At 36.3% G+C, this 17758-nt stretch overlaps 1 protein-coding gene across 12 annotated transcripts in view; it reads right to left on the reverse strand.

The window, feature by feature from the left end:
* YAP1 (Yes1 associated transcriptional regulator) overlaps window positions 1–17758 on the reverse strand; it is a 108729-nt gene that overhangs the window by 9450 nt on the left and 81521 nt on the right. For 3 of the 12 annotated variants that reach the window (XM_082409979.1, XM_082409968.1, XM_082409972.1), the window contains 2 exons: window positions 12692–12885; window positions 9774–9821 (listed from right to left, as the gene is read on the reverse strand). In XM_082409979.1, coding sequence (XP_082266105.1) covers window positions 9774–9821; window positions 12692–12885 — 242 coding nt within the window. The remainder of the gene's footprint in view (window positions 1–9773; window positions 9822–12691; window positions 12886–17758) is intronic. The other 9 variants (XM_082409969.1, XM_082409973.1, XM_082409974.1 and 6 more) reach the window with 3 other exon arrangements.

The following is a 17758-nucleotide window of genomic DNA, read 5'->3' on the forward strand; positions in this document are numbered from 1 at the left end:
AACATTAAATTATATAAACTGAAAGTTTAATTAGTCTTATTAACCCCAAAACATATATACTTAACTACTTAGCTTCCTTTTGGTATTTTCCTTTTCTGGCAGACACTCCTAAATCCCTCCTTTGGGGAAGGATGGCAAGTCTGATCTTTAAAAAAAGAATTCTTCTTAATGCTTATTTTTACTCAACAACCCTCATATGGTTTTATATGTTTGGCACCAGTAATAAAAATAAAGTCAAAAGAACAAAATTTGGTGATTTACCAAGACACCAACACTCCTCACTGCCCTCCTGCACTGTTTTACACTTTGGTAGCAAGTAACTCATTCTGACTTCAGGTTTTTCAATCTTGAGCTATCTTCTGGGGCATCCAACAATTTCTCAGCAAGATTCTACCTGGAAACTGAGCAAAAGCTATGGGCCTTGACTACCCTGATCGTTTCAGAAGGCCTGCCTCAACGTGCTTCCAAACATTCCAGGCCTCAGCTTTATATTTGCCTGGGGCTTCAAGGCTAGTTCACCTCACTCTGGCCAACTCTTACACCTCCATTACCACCCGGTTCTTTTCCTCACCTTTTCATCTGCTCGCTGTTCCCTGCCCTGAGGATTTCCACTGTGCCTCTCAAGCTCTCGTAAACTCAACTCTGCTGGAGCATCATTTTTCTCTCCCTCGACATCTTTGGTTTGACCTGAACTATGGCTTTTTATCACAAAGGATACTACCTCACCCCCTGCAGCCTTCCTGAGCCAAGCCTGCTTGCTGAGGCACACACCATCTCCAGCACCCTCACTCTCAGTCACCACTGGGTCCAGAAGCAGTGGAGATATTCTCTGAGCTCTGCACCACCACTTCTAGACTATGCAACAACCACTTCTTTTTACTCAGGTTTCTGCCTTCTAGATAACCCACGCTTTAAATGGGTTTCTTAACCGGAGGATCATGACAGAATGCAGAGGGTCTGTGAACTTGGATGGAGAAAAAAAATTACATCTTTATTTTCATTAACCTGTAACTAAAATCTAGCATTTTCTTCAATTATAAATATAGGCAACAAACAGTAGTATTTACTATACCTTTGACTTTTCAGCTTTTCATCAATAGAAAACATTTTCATATCATGCTCTAGTTGTTGCAAATATATTAAAATACCATTTATGTTCATTACTATTTCAATATTATATTAATTTTAAGACATGCCACTATATCTTATTACTTATACATTATGTAGATGATTCACTCAACATTGAGTTCCTTGAATTTCTGCATTCCAGTGATCTTCATCCCTACCTACCTCAATCACCCACTTGTACAGCCAAGACCTTGCTATTCAAAACCAAACCTACCTCTACAATCTTTACTCATGTCTGGGACAATAATCATCGTTTCACTTCATTGCAACTGCATCTATCACCCGGGAACTGTCAACATCCATGCACAAGATCTATACAGTAATCTAACGTTGAAATTCCTGGCTCTCTAAATTGCAATGATATTGACCACTTTACCATCGTATTTCAGTCATTAACTTCCTCGGTCACACCCTGAACTGGTTTAGAAACTTCTTCCCCAGAAATCTTACATGTACTCATCCCACTTTCTGGAACCATATTTTTTCTTTCCACCCAGTTTCTTCTGCCTCCTACTATTCCAATCTATTGGCTCTCCTTCCCTACAAGTTTAAATGCAGGGCTGATCATTTTAAATACACATGATTACCTTTCAGATTCCTGATACACACATAATTTTATTTCAACACAGCAAATTCCAACCATGAATCAATATTAAAAATGTGCTTGCTTCATTTCTATACTGAGACTGCTAAGAAATGCTAGAGAAAAATCATACAACTATCCAGACTGTTATAAATTAATAGTCTTTGGCCTTGGCTGGGCCCTTCTTAGTACCACTCATTGTTTTTTGTTTTTTTCTTGGGTCCTTGGTTACTTTTTTCTCACATTCTCATGATTACTACTCCAAATCTGGCACACTCTCTCAAGCCCCGTTCACTTAAGTGCTTTTCCTTTTTCAAGCTCTCTCCCATTTAAATAAGAACACTGAGGTCATCAGGCACGATCTGTGGTTTTCTGGATCCTCCTGTAATCTCTTCCTGCTCCCCCAAAGCCATCTTCATTCATCACCTTTATAACTTTTCTTCCAGTCTCAGAAAATGGATTCCCTCCTGCTGTCTCCTGTTCTAGGCCAACCCACATTCCTAGCAGCTTCTGGGGATCCATTTTACTTGTTTTCTCTATCTTCTATCTTTGATGCACCCCTCACCCCCATTTTCACCTTACAAAGTGAGAAGTGACTTTAAAACAAAGTGCACTCTCTGCAGGTCTGTAATATGAAATGTTTTCTCTTGGTACCATGTCCTTCCATATACTCTTGACTAGAACACTTTTCTTTCTTATTATTTAAGACACAGTTACCTTCTCTAGGTAATTCTCCAGAATAAGCCCATCTCCATCTTTGGATTGGATTAGATTAGACAGATAGACAATACGTCTTTCACACCCTGAGCATATGTATGTAACATGAGCTTAGCACTTATCCCATGGTATTGTAATTATTTCTTCTCTGTCCCTTAAGGGCACATAATGAATAAATGAATGACTATTTTGGAGCATAAAACAAGAGCTTCTAAATACTTTGAAGAATTTATGTTGCTATTTAAATATAAGGACGTTAAAAGCAATAAATTTTATTTTACTTTTAAAATATTTATTTATTTATTTATTTGGTTGGTTGGTTGGTTGCACTGGGTCTTAGTTGCGGCATGCGTGTGGGATCTAGATCCCTGACCAGGGATCGAACTCAGGCCCCCTGCATTGGGAGCACGGAGTCCTATCCACTGCGCCATCAAGGAAGTCCCAAAAGCAATAAATTTTAAAGTGAATAAAATTATAGGCTCTGGATGAGGCTGATGCCTAGGGAAGGCATGCTCATATTTCTGTGTACCTAGTTTTGAAGTCCTTGCAGCACAAAGCAAATAAATCATTACTGAAATAACTTAATAAATTGGCTATAATTTTCATATTGTTTTTACAACTTTTATTTTATCCTTTTTGATGGTTTCCACTTTTTCAAGGTTTTATGAAGTTAAAGCTAATTGTTATGTGCAAAATCTCCATGTTCTCGCTACTTTGAATTCTGCCACATTGCTTGTTTGAAGCTATCAGATTTTTACTTTTTGCTGCCTTTAACAACTGAATTTCTACTGTCAGCAGACACTGAAGAACCAACTATCCACATTTACAAAGAAAGGTAATTTAGAGATGTGAATAAGAAGGCCAATCTTTACAAGTTGCCTAAGAAGATATCCAACCCCCTGAAAGGCTATGGAAATACTTCTCATCAAATCTATATCTGAGCCAGGACTAAGAGTAACTAACCTAGGGATTCATGTAAACTGAACTTGAAAGGAACAAGGGGAAAAAAATGCCACGTTATTTACTGGTGGTGGTGGTAGGACGGTGTTAGCATTATCAACCAAATAGTGAGGAATATGGCATGAAAACAAATGTAATGTGATAAGGCCAATGATATAAATAACTTATACATAGATTATAGAACCCATATACCAGGTATGGATATTCAGCTCACGTTTGAAACTTCTAGTTACAGGAAAAACAAACAAACAAAACCCCAAAACCAACCAACCAGGGTTGATTAGAAGTAATTTTTGAAGTATTATTGAGGTATAATTGATATATAATAACTTGCACATACATCATCCAAAAATGGGTATATTCTTACATAGCTCAGTATTTGCTAGAAACAAAATTACTTTAACTAAACTTGACTACTTGGTAGCCCCCTCCCCAAGGCATTCTTTCTTTCTTTCTTTCTTTCTTTCTTCCTTCCTCCCTCCCTTCCTTCCTTCTTTCCTTCCTACCTTCCTTTCTCCCTCCCTCCCTCTCTTTCTTTTCTTTCCTTCTTTCTTTCCTTCCTTCCTTTCTTTCTTTTTCTTATTAGTCATCCATTTTATACACATCAGTGTGTATATGTCAATCCCAATTAATTCTTTTGTTAATATTTTCATCTGTGAACATAATTTATTTCACTGGGTTCAATAAGGAAGATGAAACATTTCTGTTGATATTTTAAGGAAATTGTCAAAAATCGGGGAGGAAAACCATATGTATTTATGTAGGAAAACAGGCCAACTTCTCCCCCCCCCCCCCTTAACATATATCAATAAGTTCAGAGTTCAACTGAATATAAAAACAGTAACATCCACTTCCACATAAACACACACACATGCGTGCACACACACCCCCATATAGAGATGTGGAAATCTGCAGAAGTATCCTACTCCATGCTTTACCTAGTCAGACTTTGAAGGAGAGTGAATGTGGAGTCAGAACTAACTGAAAGAGCTCCTCCCTAAACTGTCCTGCTGCCAGTGAGGAACAGTTAAATCATGGGTTTCATTGTGAGTAAGCTTTGTAATTCCTTGTATCCTTAGCCAAGGACTGTAAATGTGGAAGTGAACATACTGCATAAAATTAATAATTTTAGAAGTAAAATATTAAAAATTTGTTTCAGAGTTGTACAGACTCTTTGCCAGTGACTTTAGAGAAAAATAACTAATATATGTAAGTATGAAATGAAGTTAAATAATCTGAATTTTTTAATCAAAAATATTTCATATAAACTTTCTCCATTATATGCATTTAAAAACAATTCCTGTATATATCTACATGTACCTATGTAGAATAAACCCACTCTATTGCAATAAAGTAATTTTGTCAAAACACATTTTGGATGAATATGAACATCACTTTGTAATTGAGTAAATCTGGCATAGCTGTTTTAAAAATCAGCCTTGGGACATAATTGGATTGTCTACAAAAACTGATTTCAGTTGAAACACTTCATGTTGAAAGTTATGTCTATCTCTAAGGAGTTTTTTATCCTGAACAAATGTCTAATATTAGAATACTGAGCTAAAAATACAAGTTCGTTAAGCTTCTCTTTTTCCCAAAGGTAGTCAGAATAAACAGTTTGACAGACTTTCAAAAATGGAGAAGTAAGCAAGTTATAGGAAATTCAGCCAAAATTTATCATGCTTCTGTATTTCAAAGGTCAAACAGTTCTTTTAGAGTATTTGACTTTTTCTAAAGGAAGCAAATATTTTTAGCTCATTTTCTTCTGTAATAATACAAAAATGTGGTGGCTTTTCCCATTGAGCTTGTAAATCTTAGCTAATCTGGGACGCATGTGGAGTCAGAGCTATCTGCAACTATAAGTAAAACTGATGGTCCCAGCTTGGTCTGGAGGGAACTTTCCAGGATGGTTTATAAAGGAAAACATGATTTGTCTGGTGCATATAGTGGACTTTTATGGACTCAGGATGCAGCCATGAGCCATTGGTCCTTTTTGTATTTCCCTCCTCTCATTTAAATAGGAGTATCATTTCCCATAGGGTAAAAAAGATATTTTAAGATAATATATATCTGGTAGTAAAGTATTTTGGCTCCATATAAAACTGATGCTTTGGTTCACATCATTTAGAAAAATAAGGAGAAAGGCAGTAGAAGAAGTCAGTAGTCTGGAAACATTTAGAACATCTCTAGGTTATTAAATTCTTTAGAGTAACCAAGAGACATGGAAGCATATGTCTACACAAGTCAAAATTTAGAAACAAGTCAAATATCTATCAGTAGGTGAACAGATAAACAATTGTAGTATATCCCTACAATGGAATACTACTTAGCAATAAAAAGGAACGAACTATAAATACAACATGAATGAATCTCAAAATAATCATGCTAAGATGAAAAAGTTATGATTCCATTTATAGAAAATTGTATAAAATTAATGTCAACTTTACTTTCTTAAAGTAATTTTATCTTCAGCAAATACTATGTAAGAGTGTTTCATTTCTGGATAACACATGGCACACAAGTGAAGGTCCCCCCTCTCCAACCTAATCAATTTATTTAAGGTAGGTAAGTTTAGCGAACTAGAAATCCAAATTTAGAAATGAAGAATAACTCTAAAAATACACATCTTTTAAACAGTTTGTCTTAGTAATTGCAGTTTATGTCAACAATTTTAAAAACAAACAAACAAAAAGCCATTTCTTCCAACTGTTCAAGATAGGTCTTGCCATACCCCATTTTCCAACACAGCTTTAAACAGTCACAGAATATTTAATTATGTTGGAAGTTATTAAAACATTTAGCCAAGGTTTAGAATGCTTTTTGTTTTTTAAAATTTGTGCCATTTACCAAAGTACCTTCAACTTCAGAACAACCTTTTTGACTAAAAAGATGTGTATCTATGATTCAAAGTCATAGAATGATTCACAGAATCATTTGAATATATGATTTATTCAATATTAGGACTTCAAAAAGAAGAGAGATAAACTTGGAAAAGGTATTAATTGGATTCTGAAATAGCTTTTCTAGTATCTGCTAACATAAAAGAGAGTTTGGAGAGGAAAAAAAGCCAAAACTTTGCTATTATTAAATTCAGAAAAAAAAAACCTGTGGTGATTATTTTCACATGGCTCTGAACAGGGGTACTGTACTATTTTGCTCTATTTGACTAAAACTACGGACATCTGAATCTCTTCACCATTTCGGGCTAACAGTGTAGTACAATATCCTCAACATTAATACTGTGGGTTTTATCCATCATTAACCCAGTAACTGACCCTGGTGTGTATTTATTACTATCCATAAGGAATGGCAACTACACAATATTCATTAGTTGCAAAAAATTTATAGCTATAATTTCTATGAAGAGTAAAGCAATTATTTGCTCAGAGATAAGCTATTTATACACAGCAGTCTTGTTTCTATTTTCTGGGTCGTTTCAAGCATTCTGATGAGGGCACTTGGGGATGCGTTTTGACCTAGGCCTTATGAAGGAAATGGAGAATCTTAATCAGTAAAAGGGAAGGGGAAAAGTCAGGTACTCCTTATGGGGAAAAGCTCATGAGTGGAATCACGGCAACAAGACAGAGGAGTGCACTTGGCTGAAGGAAGGTAATTGGCTTAACCAGAATTGAGAGAGAGAAAGAAGGCTACTGACCACAGACCATAAATGAGCTAGGTTGCAGAGTTTAGGCTTGATCTCATAGGTATTAGGGAACCGCAGGTACTAAGAACCACATTCTTAAGCATAACAGAAGGTAAAAACATTCACACTCAGGGGGAACTATCTTTCCTCAAAGTGTTAATTTCAAAAGACTTTGAAACAGAAGCTGGGATGCATTCCTAACCCACTGTCTCAAAGGTCTCCCTCCAGTCACAGAGGAGAAACTGATGTATTAGAAAGAGTTATACAGAGAAAACTGAGCATTCCATACATGCTGAATCTCATGGAGCAAAGACGATGTTTATACTTTTAAAAAGTTTCTTTTTCTGAGACCAGAAATTGCTTTAGAAACAAAAATAGTGAATAATCAAAATGAAATTTAAAAATTTAAAGCTCTATGAGGACAAGTTTTTCCAAAATTCTGCCAACAAACCCTAACAAATTAAGGCAATAATTTCCATTTTTAACTAAGAAAATATACTAACCCCTTTAAAGTTGTCTCAATTTTTCAGAATTTTGTATTAACCTCACCCATACTGACACTAGTTTACAAGACCAGAAAATCCTACTATACAGACAGGTTTTGTTAATCCTATGCAGAAGTACTTAAGGATAGCTTTTGAAACAAGTAATTTGTGAACATTCTGAAGTCTGGTACCTTCCCACAGCAAATGCGGTATATAATTTCAAAACAATGCCACTGATTTCATGTTGCTTGTTAACTCATCTGCACTGATTTCTATAAGGAAAGTAAAAACAAACAACAAACAGAACCCAAACCCCCCACAACACTGAACAGGAATGCCTTGCACTCAAGTATTGAATGGATCCATCCCTTTTTCTTCATTATTCCTTTTTACAGTCTGTTTTTCGAGACTGGAAAGCTCTTTCTGGCTTTCTTGATTATCCTGGTAACCTATTTAAAGGCATCTTCACTTAAGATATGACCCTTCTTTGTGGAATTTTTCCTGGCATCTACCTTAAGATAATCTAGAAAATATGTAGGATGAGAAAAACACAGATACTTGCTTGATACAAATACAACCAGATTCTGGGTATTTGAGCAACTCCAAATTTAGCCCTATACTGGAATTTCATACATTTTCACAATTGTGCCAGGTAAATACATTGACAACTGAATCTTATATAACAAGGCAGTATTTTATTCTCCACATATGCAAAGTTGAATTTAAAAAACCTTTTATAAAACCTATCTCTTTCAGGTTTCCTGCTCTGGCTTAGACAAATCTAAGGAATCAACTGAAATTTTAATACCATACAAATTTAATAGAAATTTAATTTACAAACCTTAACTTTTCTAAAGCTCTACTACTAAAAGAAGTATCTAAAAACTCCTGATAATTTTAATGAGCAACTGTTTACACTTATACTGATGTATGAAATAAAGACCTGAAGGTATTTACTTTATTTATCAGATTTAAAGTTTAAGATCTTAGTAGGAAAAAATAAAAAGGAAACAATTTCAAAACACTTTAACATGGAGAACTTTTTGCTTGATCCCGAATCTCACTTGAATTAATTTCTGCTCCTATGTTTCTACTTCATTTATTACAAATAAAAGAAACACTTCAGAGAAAAAGCAAGGAAAAATGTCTTCACTTTACATAAAGATCCAATGCCACAGTGCTCTTCCCAGTCAAATGTGGTATTAGTGGTCCTCATTGTAAGAATGTCTGCTCTGCTTTAGCAAAGATGACGTTCATTAGTTATTCCCTGGATTTCTTGATTAAAGGAGGCATTTATGAGATAGACAATGAATAGAGATTTTCCTCTCACAAAGTTAACTGGTCTCTATGAAGATTCTATCTGGTGCTCCAACGGACAAGTTAACAGTATCTAAAATGAGTGGAGTTCTGCCAATTCCCACTTCCACAGCTCATTCTAACACAATGCACTTGTTAGCCTAGTGCAGAAGAGCTCCACAGAATATGAGGTGTTTCATGGTTGCTTCTGGCAATCTGAGAAAAGTGCAATAATCCCCCAGATCCTAATTCCTTCAAATCTGTGAACCCTGAACAAAGAGAATCTCTTTGGTTTCAAGAATGAGATTCTTTCCATGAGTCAGATAAGTGCCTATGTTATAGAAGGAAAAAATGGCCACAATCTTTCCATCTAAATAAGGTACCTTCACAACCAGTATTCCTTTGGGTTCACCAGGGAGGAATGCTGATAAAAGCCAACAAAGAAACCCAAAACAGTACTCAGGTAGATCCTTTTCTCTTCTGATAATTTTAATATTCTTTCTTTGGAGTGTTCACTAAAAAAACCTTTTCCTTTCCTAGTAGTATGATTATAATTCTCAATAAGATTTCCTAAAGTAGCCTACCCAAGTAAATAACCTGTACTATCTTTGTTACTGTTCGAATTATTAATTTCTATAAATCATTGTAAGTACTATTTTAGGCTATGCAAATAAAAAATCAGGCACACTTCAAGGCTGACAGGGTGTATATACTACATATCAAATGTGGGGGAAAAAAAGACCTCAACGGAGTTTTGAATACTACTCTGGGAGGAGTGGGGAGGGAGCAGATAGTGTAAACTTTCTGGGAACAGCAATGTTAACTTAAGTATCATGGTAGAAAGATGCCTCAAAGTTACGCTGGGCTCATCTTCAGTGAGGACAGGCCCCTGGAGCACAAGTTTTTCTCTTTCCTAATTTAATATCTGTTTTCAATGCTAAAACATCAGATAAGAGCCTACCTGACATTTTGGAGAATTTGCTGTGCTGGGATTGATATTCCGCATTGCCTAAGAGTGAAAAATAAGATGGATAAAAATTACTTTAAGCCACATGGTTTGGCTGTGTAGGCTGACTTACAAATTGTATCCAGACATATCACCATAGCACAGAATTCCCAAGCTAGCCCAAGAAGAAGCAGACTAAGGAAGACAGGAGCCAACGGAGTCGCCACATAACACACGGAAACCTCAGAAGTGTTCAACAGCATTGAGGACAGGACAGTAAGACTTTAGGTGTCAGGGTTCAAATGAAACTGGATATTGGTCAGGTAGGTTCTTTACTTCTGAATATTAGATGAAGCAGGAAAAATATAATGTGATGCTTCAGTGATAAGAGAAACTATCAATGGAAGAAGTTCACAGGAAGCCAAAAGACTTAAGATATACTGAATTTATACTGATTGCTAAAAAACAAAACCAAAAAAATCTTAAAAAAATACACCATTAGTATAAGAATAGAGCAGGTCTGTCACTTCAACAAAAGAAAAGACAACACAGTAGGTAGTAAAGAAGAAATAAAGAAATTACCTTTAAAGGAAACTATTCTGTCTAGGACCCATCACCCAGAGTAAGAGTGAGAATAAGATTTAGAAAAACTCTTTAGAATGAAGAATTTTATAAGTAGCAGCATTTTGCCCATTGGGCGGGAAGGGGGTGGGGGAGAGCTGACCTACGGCAACAACAAAATGATGGATGGCCCATTCCCAGACTTTAACCTTTCTTATTAATAAGGTTTCTTGGTTTTGGTAGTCTTTAATTCATATGTGAAATTATATTTGCATACGCCATCTAGTACTCAGTAACAACAAAATGAAAACAGGCTGCGTAAAACATACCCTTAAATTGCTTTATTTCTTCTAAGAGCTATATAACTATAATTTTGATGGTGCTACCTTGTTCCGATGATAAAGTTTTATTTAAATGAAAAATATCTTTCCTTTATAGTAATATGTTAAAAACTCCATCAGAGATACAGTAATCTTGTTAATGTGCTTCCTTTCTCTACCTTCTTAAAAGGTGGATGAGGGAATATTTCTTTCAAGACCACTTCTTGACATCATATGCTGGCATCATCTTTCTTACTCACTTTGGTGCCAACCACACTAGAATTACACTGGCAGGTTACTGATAGCACAAACAGTTTAAAGGTGTGCCTGTCTGGGATTCCATGGCTTAGTTTAATTCTTAGGTACCAGTTCTTCAAATCCCAAATCTGAGTTCAATGACTGTTTCAAGTTCATGTATTTCCATTAACACGGGACACTATTAAAATAGAACACTCATGAAAAAAAAGTACCTTGTTCAAATGTCTACATCCTGGCTACAAAAATGTAGAGTATAATTATATTTTTAATGCCTATACTTGGTATGCTATGATTTAGGTGAGGAAAAATAGTACAGGTACGTATATTTCACGTTCGCAAACAGAGAGAATGTCTCTGGGGGAAAAAAAAAATACAAGAAACTGATAGCTACTTACAACCAGAAAAGAGAACTAGAGAAATGGAAAAGGAGATTTCATTTTCACTGTACGTTTACCTTTTGTACACTTTCAAAATCACATCATGTTTATTATCCAAAATATTTACATAAAAATTTTAAAATATACTGCTTTGAGAAGATCACACTCCCAATATCTGAACTTAGATTTTATCACTCTGAAATAAGATAAAGTAAAAATTCATTTTGAGATGAGGGATTATATATTCTTACGGCACATAAAGACCAACAGTATTTCTGAAAGAAAACTGATAAAAATGGTCATAAAGTTTTCCAGCTCTCTAATGTTAGAACGTACCCATCCCAACATGAAAAAATATCCATAAGTAGATAATTTTAAAGCACTGTGGGATCTTCTAAACTTGGAATAGCCTGTATTGTTTTAAATAAAACATCTTAGATTCAGCAATACTGAAACATTTATCATTTGAGAAATATCGTATTGTGTATTCCCCTAGACAAATAATTCATTTAAAGTAAAAGATGTTTCTCCCCAAGTGATGTCCCAGAGTTTCCCCCTTAGTGAAATCCTCAGATATACAGTAGTCTGCAATTCCATGTACAGACATACCTCATCTTATTGCACTTTGCAGACACTGCAATTTTTTTTTAAACATACTGAAGGTTTGTGGCAACCCTGCGTCTAGCAAGTCTATCAGAGCCATTTCTCCAACAACATTTGCTCACTTCATGCCTCGGTGTCACATTTTGGTAATTCTCACAATATTTCAGTCTTTTTCATTGTTATTATATTTGTTATGGTGATCTGTGATCAGTGATCTTTGATGTTACTATTGCAAAAAGATGACTCACTGAAGGCTCACATGATGGTTAATATTTTTAAACAATCAAGTATTTTAAAATTAAGGTATTTAATTTTACATTAAATTTATTTAAATTTACGTTAAATTTTATAATAAACAATTTACATTGTTTATTTTAAGACATAATGCTATTGCACACTTAATAGACGACAGTACGGTGTAAACATTGATTTTCATATGCAACGGGAAACCAAAAAATTCATGTGATTCACTTTATTGTAATACTTGCTTTATTGTGGTGGTCTGGAACTGACCGGCAATATCTCCGAGGTATGCCTGTATATTTGAGGAAAAGCACCCTTGCTTCCTTCGATTTTTGCTTGACTGCAATGAATACGACCAAAACATCTCTTTGTGATACAGGTTTACAAGTTATAGCCTATGTGATCAAAGGCCAGTTAAGAAACTAAGACAACGAGAGCTGGACAGAATGTTTCTGTGTCACTCTAGTTTCACAGAAACAACATTCCTCTGTAACTAATAAATGCCAAAATGAAACACACCCAACTTTATGTAGGAAAACAAAACCCCAAGAGTGGAAGGCTGGTCTCTAACCTGTGGCCTCACCTGCCGAAGCAGTTCTTGCTGCTTCAGTCGCAGTCTCTCTTTCTCCATCTGCAACTGCTGCAGCCGCATCTGTTGCTGCTGGTTGGAATTGCCACCACCCATGACTCCTCCCTGAGGGCTCTGGGGGGCCAGGGGTGGTGGCTGTTTCACTGGAGCACTCTGACTGATTCTCTGGTTCATGGCTGAAATGAAACAGAAGATCTATCCTAAAAAACTAGCAAAGAAAAAGGATATTTAGTTATTCAAAAGCAACTGGGGATATTCAACATAGCCTTTTCTATAGTAAGACTAGAAATAACCTAAAAATCCACCCATAGTACAATGGTTACATTAATTTATTATTATTGTAGTCATCTTTGTCGTTATCCTAGGATGCAAGGCAGCCATAAGAGAAAAGAAACAAGCAACTCTAATAGGCAGTGACATGGAACAGTCTAAGACATACTAAGTTAAAAGCATAGTACAGAATAGATAGTATTAAAAAGAAGGGGGCAGGTGGAATATATATTACATGCATATCCAGAGAATCTGAATTGAAGGACAGCCAAGAAGCAATTAACATCTGTTGGTTCTGGACCTGGGGAACTGGATGACTAAAGGACCGAGTTCAAGAGAGACACTTTTTATAACTTTTCAAGTTTGAATAATGTGAATATATTGCTTATTATAAAATATAGTATATATTTAATTAAAAATAAATCTCTCTGAGACAAAGCATTCTAAGCAGTAAAGCTCATCAAGATTATTAATCTTTAAATATAACTCTAATAAATCAAGTAGATTAAATGATCTGATGCATGCTCATAATAAATTAAGCCTACAAGAATCTGGATGGGACTTCCCTGATGGTGTAGTGGTTAAGAATCCTCCTGCCGGACTTCCCTGGTGGCACAGTGGTTAAGAATCCGCCTGCCAATGCAGGGAACACAGGTTCGAGCCCTGGTCCGGGAAGATCCCACATGCCGCAGAGCAACTAAGCCCGTGTGCCACAACTACTGAGCCTGCGCTCTAGAGCCCACGAGCCACAACTACTGAGCCCGTGAGCCACAACTACTGAAGCCACGTGCCTAGAGCCCATGCTCTGCAACAAGAGAAGCCACTGCAAGGAGATGTCCGTGCACCACAACGAAGAGTAGCCCCTGCTCGCCGCAACTAGAGAAAGCCTGAGCGCAGCAACGAGGACCCAATGCAGCATCAATCAATCAATTAATCAATCAATCAATTAAAAAAAAAAAAAAGAATCGGCCTGCCAATTCAGGGGACATAGATTTGATCACTCGTCCAGGAAGATCCCACATGCAGCAGAGTAACTAAGCCCGTGCGCCACAACTACTGAGCCTGCGCTTTAGAGCCCACGAGCCACAACTACTGAGTCCGCGAGACACAACTACTGAAGCCCGTGTGCCTAGAGCCTCTACTCTGGAACAAGAGAAGCCACTGCAAGGAGATGCCCGTGCACCCCAACAAAGAGTAGCCCCCGCTCGCCGCAACTAGAGAAAGCCTGAGCACAGCAATGAGGACCCAACGCAGCCCAAAATAAATAAACAAACAAATAAATAAACAAGTTAATTAACTAATTAAAAAAAAAAAAAAGAATCCGCCTGCCAATGCAGGGGACACGGGTTTGATCCCTGGTCCGGGAAGATCCCACATGCCGTGGAGTAACTAAGCCCGTGCGCCACAACTACTAGCCTGCGCTCTAGAGCCCGCGAGCCACAACTACTGAAGCTCGCGTGCCTCGAGCCTGTGTTCTGCAACAAGAGAAGCCACCACAATGAGAAGCCTGCACACTGCAATGAAGAGTAGCCCCCGCTCACTGCAACTAGAGAAAGCCTGCACACAGCAAGGAAGACCCAATGCAGCCAAAAATAAATAAATAAATAAACAAACAAATAAATAAATTTATTTTAAAAAAAAAGAATCTGGATGGCATAGATTGGTCTCATTCAACAGTTCAGGTAGTCATTGTTATTTTTTTAGTTGAACATATAATATACCATTTGACAATTAGAAACAGACTGGATTCCTACACTAGTGAATTTCTGTCACTGATACAACATTGACCAAACTGTGGATTGTGGTAACCCTGGTGAACAGATGGAAGTTTTATTATGTGAAAATGGCAATAAGAATGATGTATCACCTTTTCAGACACATATTCAACTTTTTAAGGTGAAATTTCAGGTCATTGTTTCTACTAAATGTTTAATACATACTGACCAAAGAAAACCTCTGGCCCAAATGACTTCACAAACACTCGAGGAAGAAATAATACTAATCTTATACAACCTTTTCCAGAGAACAGCAAAGAAGGAAACTCCACAACACCTTTGAGACCAGCATAACCCTAATACCTTACAAGGACATTAAAACAAAGAAAAATTACAGATCACGTTCTCTCATGAACCTTGCTACCAAAATCTGAAATGACATTCACTGACAGCTCTCATGACATACTGGCTCCCAGCCAAATGGCAAACTCCTTCTGGTGATTTTTCACATGTCCTCTGTTGAAGCCACAGAGGCTGCTTGGTAAATGCCAACTTTTCTTGGAGGCTACTTGACCAAACCTCCCCAGCCTTCCCCAGAGTCTGCCATCTGCATTAAGAATCATCTTCTTTCAGGGCACACTGCCCTGGGACATTTGTTTACTGACATTTCTCACCTGATTGTAATTTTTTATTTACAAATTTGTATCTTCTCTTAGACTGGAGTGCCACAGGAGTGGGGAGAGCATCCTAATTGTGTATATATTCTCAGTGCCTAGTCCAGCATCTTTGCACAAAACTTGTGCTGAAAAAAACACTGTAATGTTTCTAAGTCAGTTAAGTATTCACTGAGGCAGAAATTTAACTATTTAATATATGATAATATAGAAATCCTACCAATTTCCCCTTAGACTGACCAACTCTTCCATGAGGCAGCATAACATTGATATAGAACCAAGGATATTAGAAGAAAGGAAAATTACAGACCAACTGTCTCCTAGAACACCTTGGTTCAATTCAACCTACTGAGATATTTATATAAGGTGATGGTATTTTTGTTCTTACTCTTCCCCTCAATTTTTTCTGTATTTCTTTTTCTAACTTCTTGAGTTGAACTTACTTAGTTTAAGTCTTTTCTTAGAGCATTTAAGTCAATAAATTTACCTTTAAGTACAGTTTTTCCTGCATGTCATACAGTTGAAATAGTATGTAAAATTCATGATTGTTCTACCCCAAATATCTGTAATTTCTATTGTGATTTCCATTTAACTCATGAGTTACTTAGGAGTACACTTTTATACTCTCAAGCATACATTTAAATTTTTAAAAATAATTTCCATAAATAGAGAAGCAGAAAAAATAATATAGATTATGAATCCTCATGTAGTCATCATCCAGGTTCCCAATGATCAATACATAACCAATTCTGTTTTACATCTATTCTCATCGACTTTTCCCTCAATTATTTTCAAGCAAATAATACAGCATTTCATCCATAAATAATCACAATATGTATCATTCGGGTTTTTGCTTAGATTCTTAGATCTTATAACTATATTTTCTGTCTGATGCTGAAAATTTTGCTTCCAATAACATTAATATGTATTATCCTTCTATACATATGCAAGTATTTCAAAATAACATACAACCGACTATTAAAGTTATGATCAACAAAATGATTATTAAAAGTTTGGTCCTTAAGATATTTCATTAGGTGTATCCAGCCAAATCACTGTGGTTAAGTGTCATCTGAAATAATTCTTCTCTGTGTGACTCGGCCAACTCAATATACAGGCTCACTTGTGGCGATGTGCTTCTGAATTTCAGACACTGGCTTTACTTGCCACTCCCCACTGCCCCTAGCAGTTTGTTTATTCCGTTTTTAAAAATCAAAGCAAACACACAAGATACGGTAGCATACCATACCATTCTTAGATATATGGTGGCATACTCTTAATACTTAACTTCATTTTGCCTTTTTGCTAATAACATATCCTTGAGACTACTCCAAAGCAGTATATAGAGGTTCCCCCCCACCACCCCATTTTCTTTTAAAAATAGCATAGTATTTCATTCAACTAATTTCCTGTTAGGTACCACAGTTTCAATTATAACCTATATGTTTAATAGCTGGTAGAGCAAGCCATATTTTTTTTGAAGCTAACTTTTTATTACTGGGATCTAATTTTATTGCTTTGTGGTTAAAAGAATCTGGTCTGTACACTGATTCTTGAAATTTGTGACTTGACATGTGGTCAATCCTTGCTTTCGTACCAGGTCAGGGCCAGCCGGCTGCATGCCTGGCTTTCACCATTGAGAGTGTTTCATGTATCTCTCTTTCTTTGTTCTTAACACTTTGAGTTCCTGATATCCTGACTGGCTGACTGGTCCCTCGCCCTGCCCTTGCTCACTGCTTTGTGTGGTTTTGTTTTCTGACCAACAGAGATTTTTTTTAAAATTTATGATCCCAGTTAAGTCTTTCTGGTTATCTCTTTTAAATGTTTTGTCTGGCATAGCAGAGAAGGGATGTCAAAAAAAACATGACTCGCTGCTTCATATTGTTCAAAGCCTTATTAATCTCTTTTATGGCCAAAAAAAAAAATCATATTTATAAAATGTCTTTACAAAGAATAAATGGCTAAAACCTCAATAATTATGGTTTATAGATAGTATTTTACAGGGGAATGGATAGAAAAAAAGCCAAAAAATTTTAATGGCTAAGATTTGCTAATCAATAACCTCATTTAATACAATTGCTTATACCTTCCTGTCACCAGCATTATTAGATGCACAATTGACAGGCCTCATAGTATGATATAAAAAATATGGCCTTTAGAGTCAAACAAACCATGATTAGAGTTGGGCACACCAGTTCATAGTTCATCTAATCCTCAGTTTCCTCAGCTATACCTGCGGACATTAACATCACCCTTTTGGATCACTGTGGGGCTTATAAGTAATATGCAAAGCATCTATTATAGTCCTGGAATACAACAGATGCTTTAAAAATGTTAGCCTCCTCCCTTTTCCAAATAGTTCTTTCTAAACTTTAAGATTACCAGTCCTG

Source organism: Balaenoptera physalus, assembly GCF_965194825.1.
Source record: "Balaenoptera physalus genome assembly, chromosome: 10".
Classification (NCBI taxonomy): Eukaryota; Metazoa; Chordata; class Mammalia; order Artiodactyla; family Balaenopteridae; genus Balaenoptera; species Balaenoptera physalus.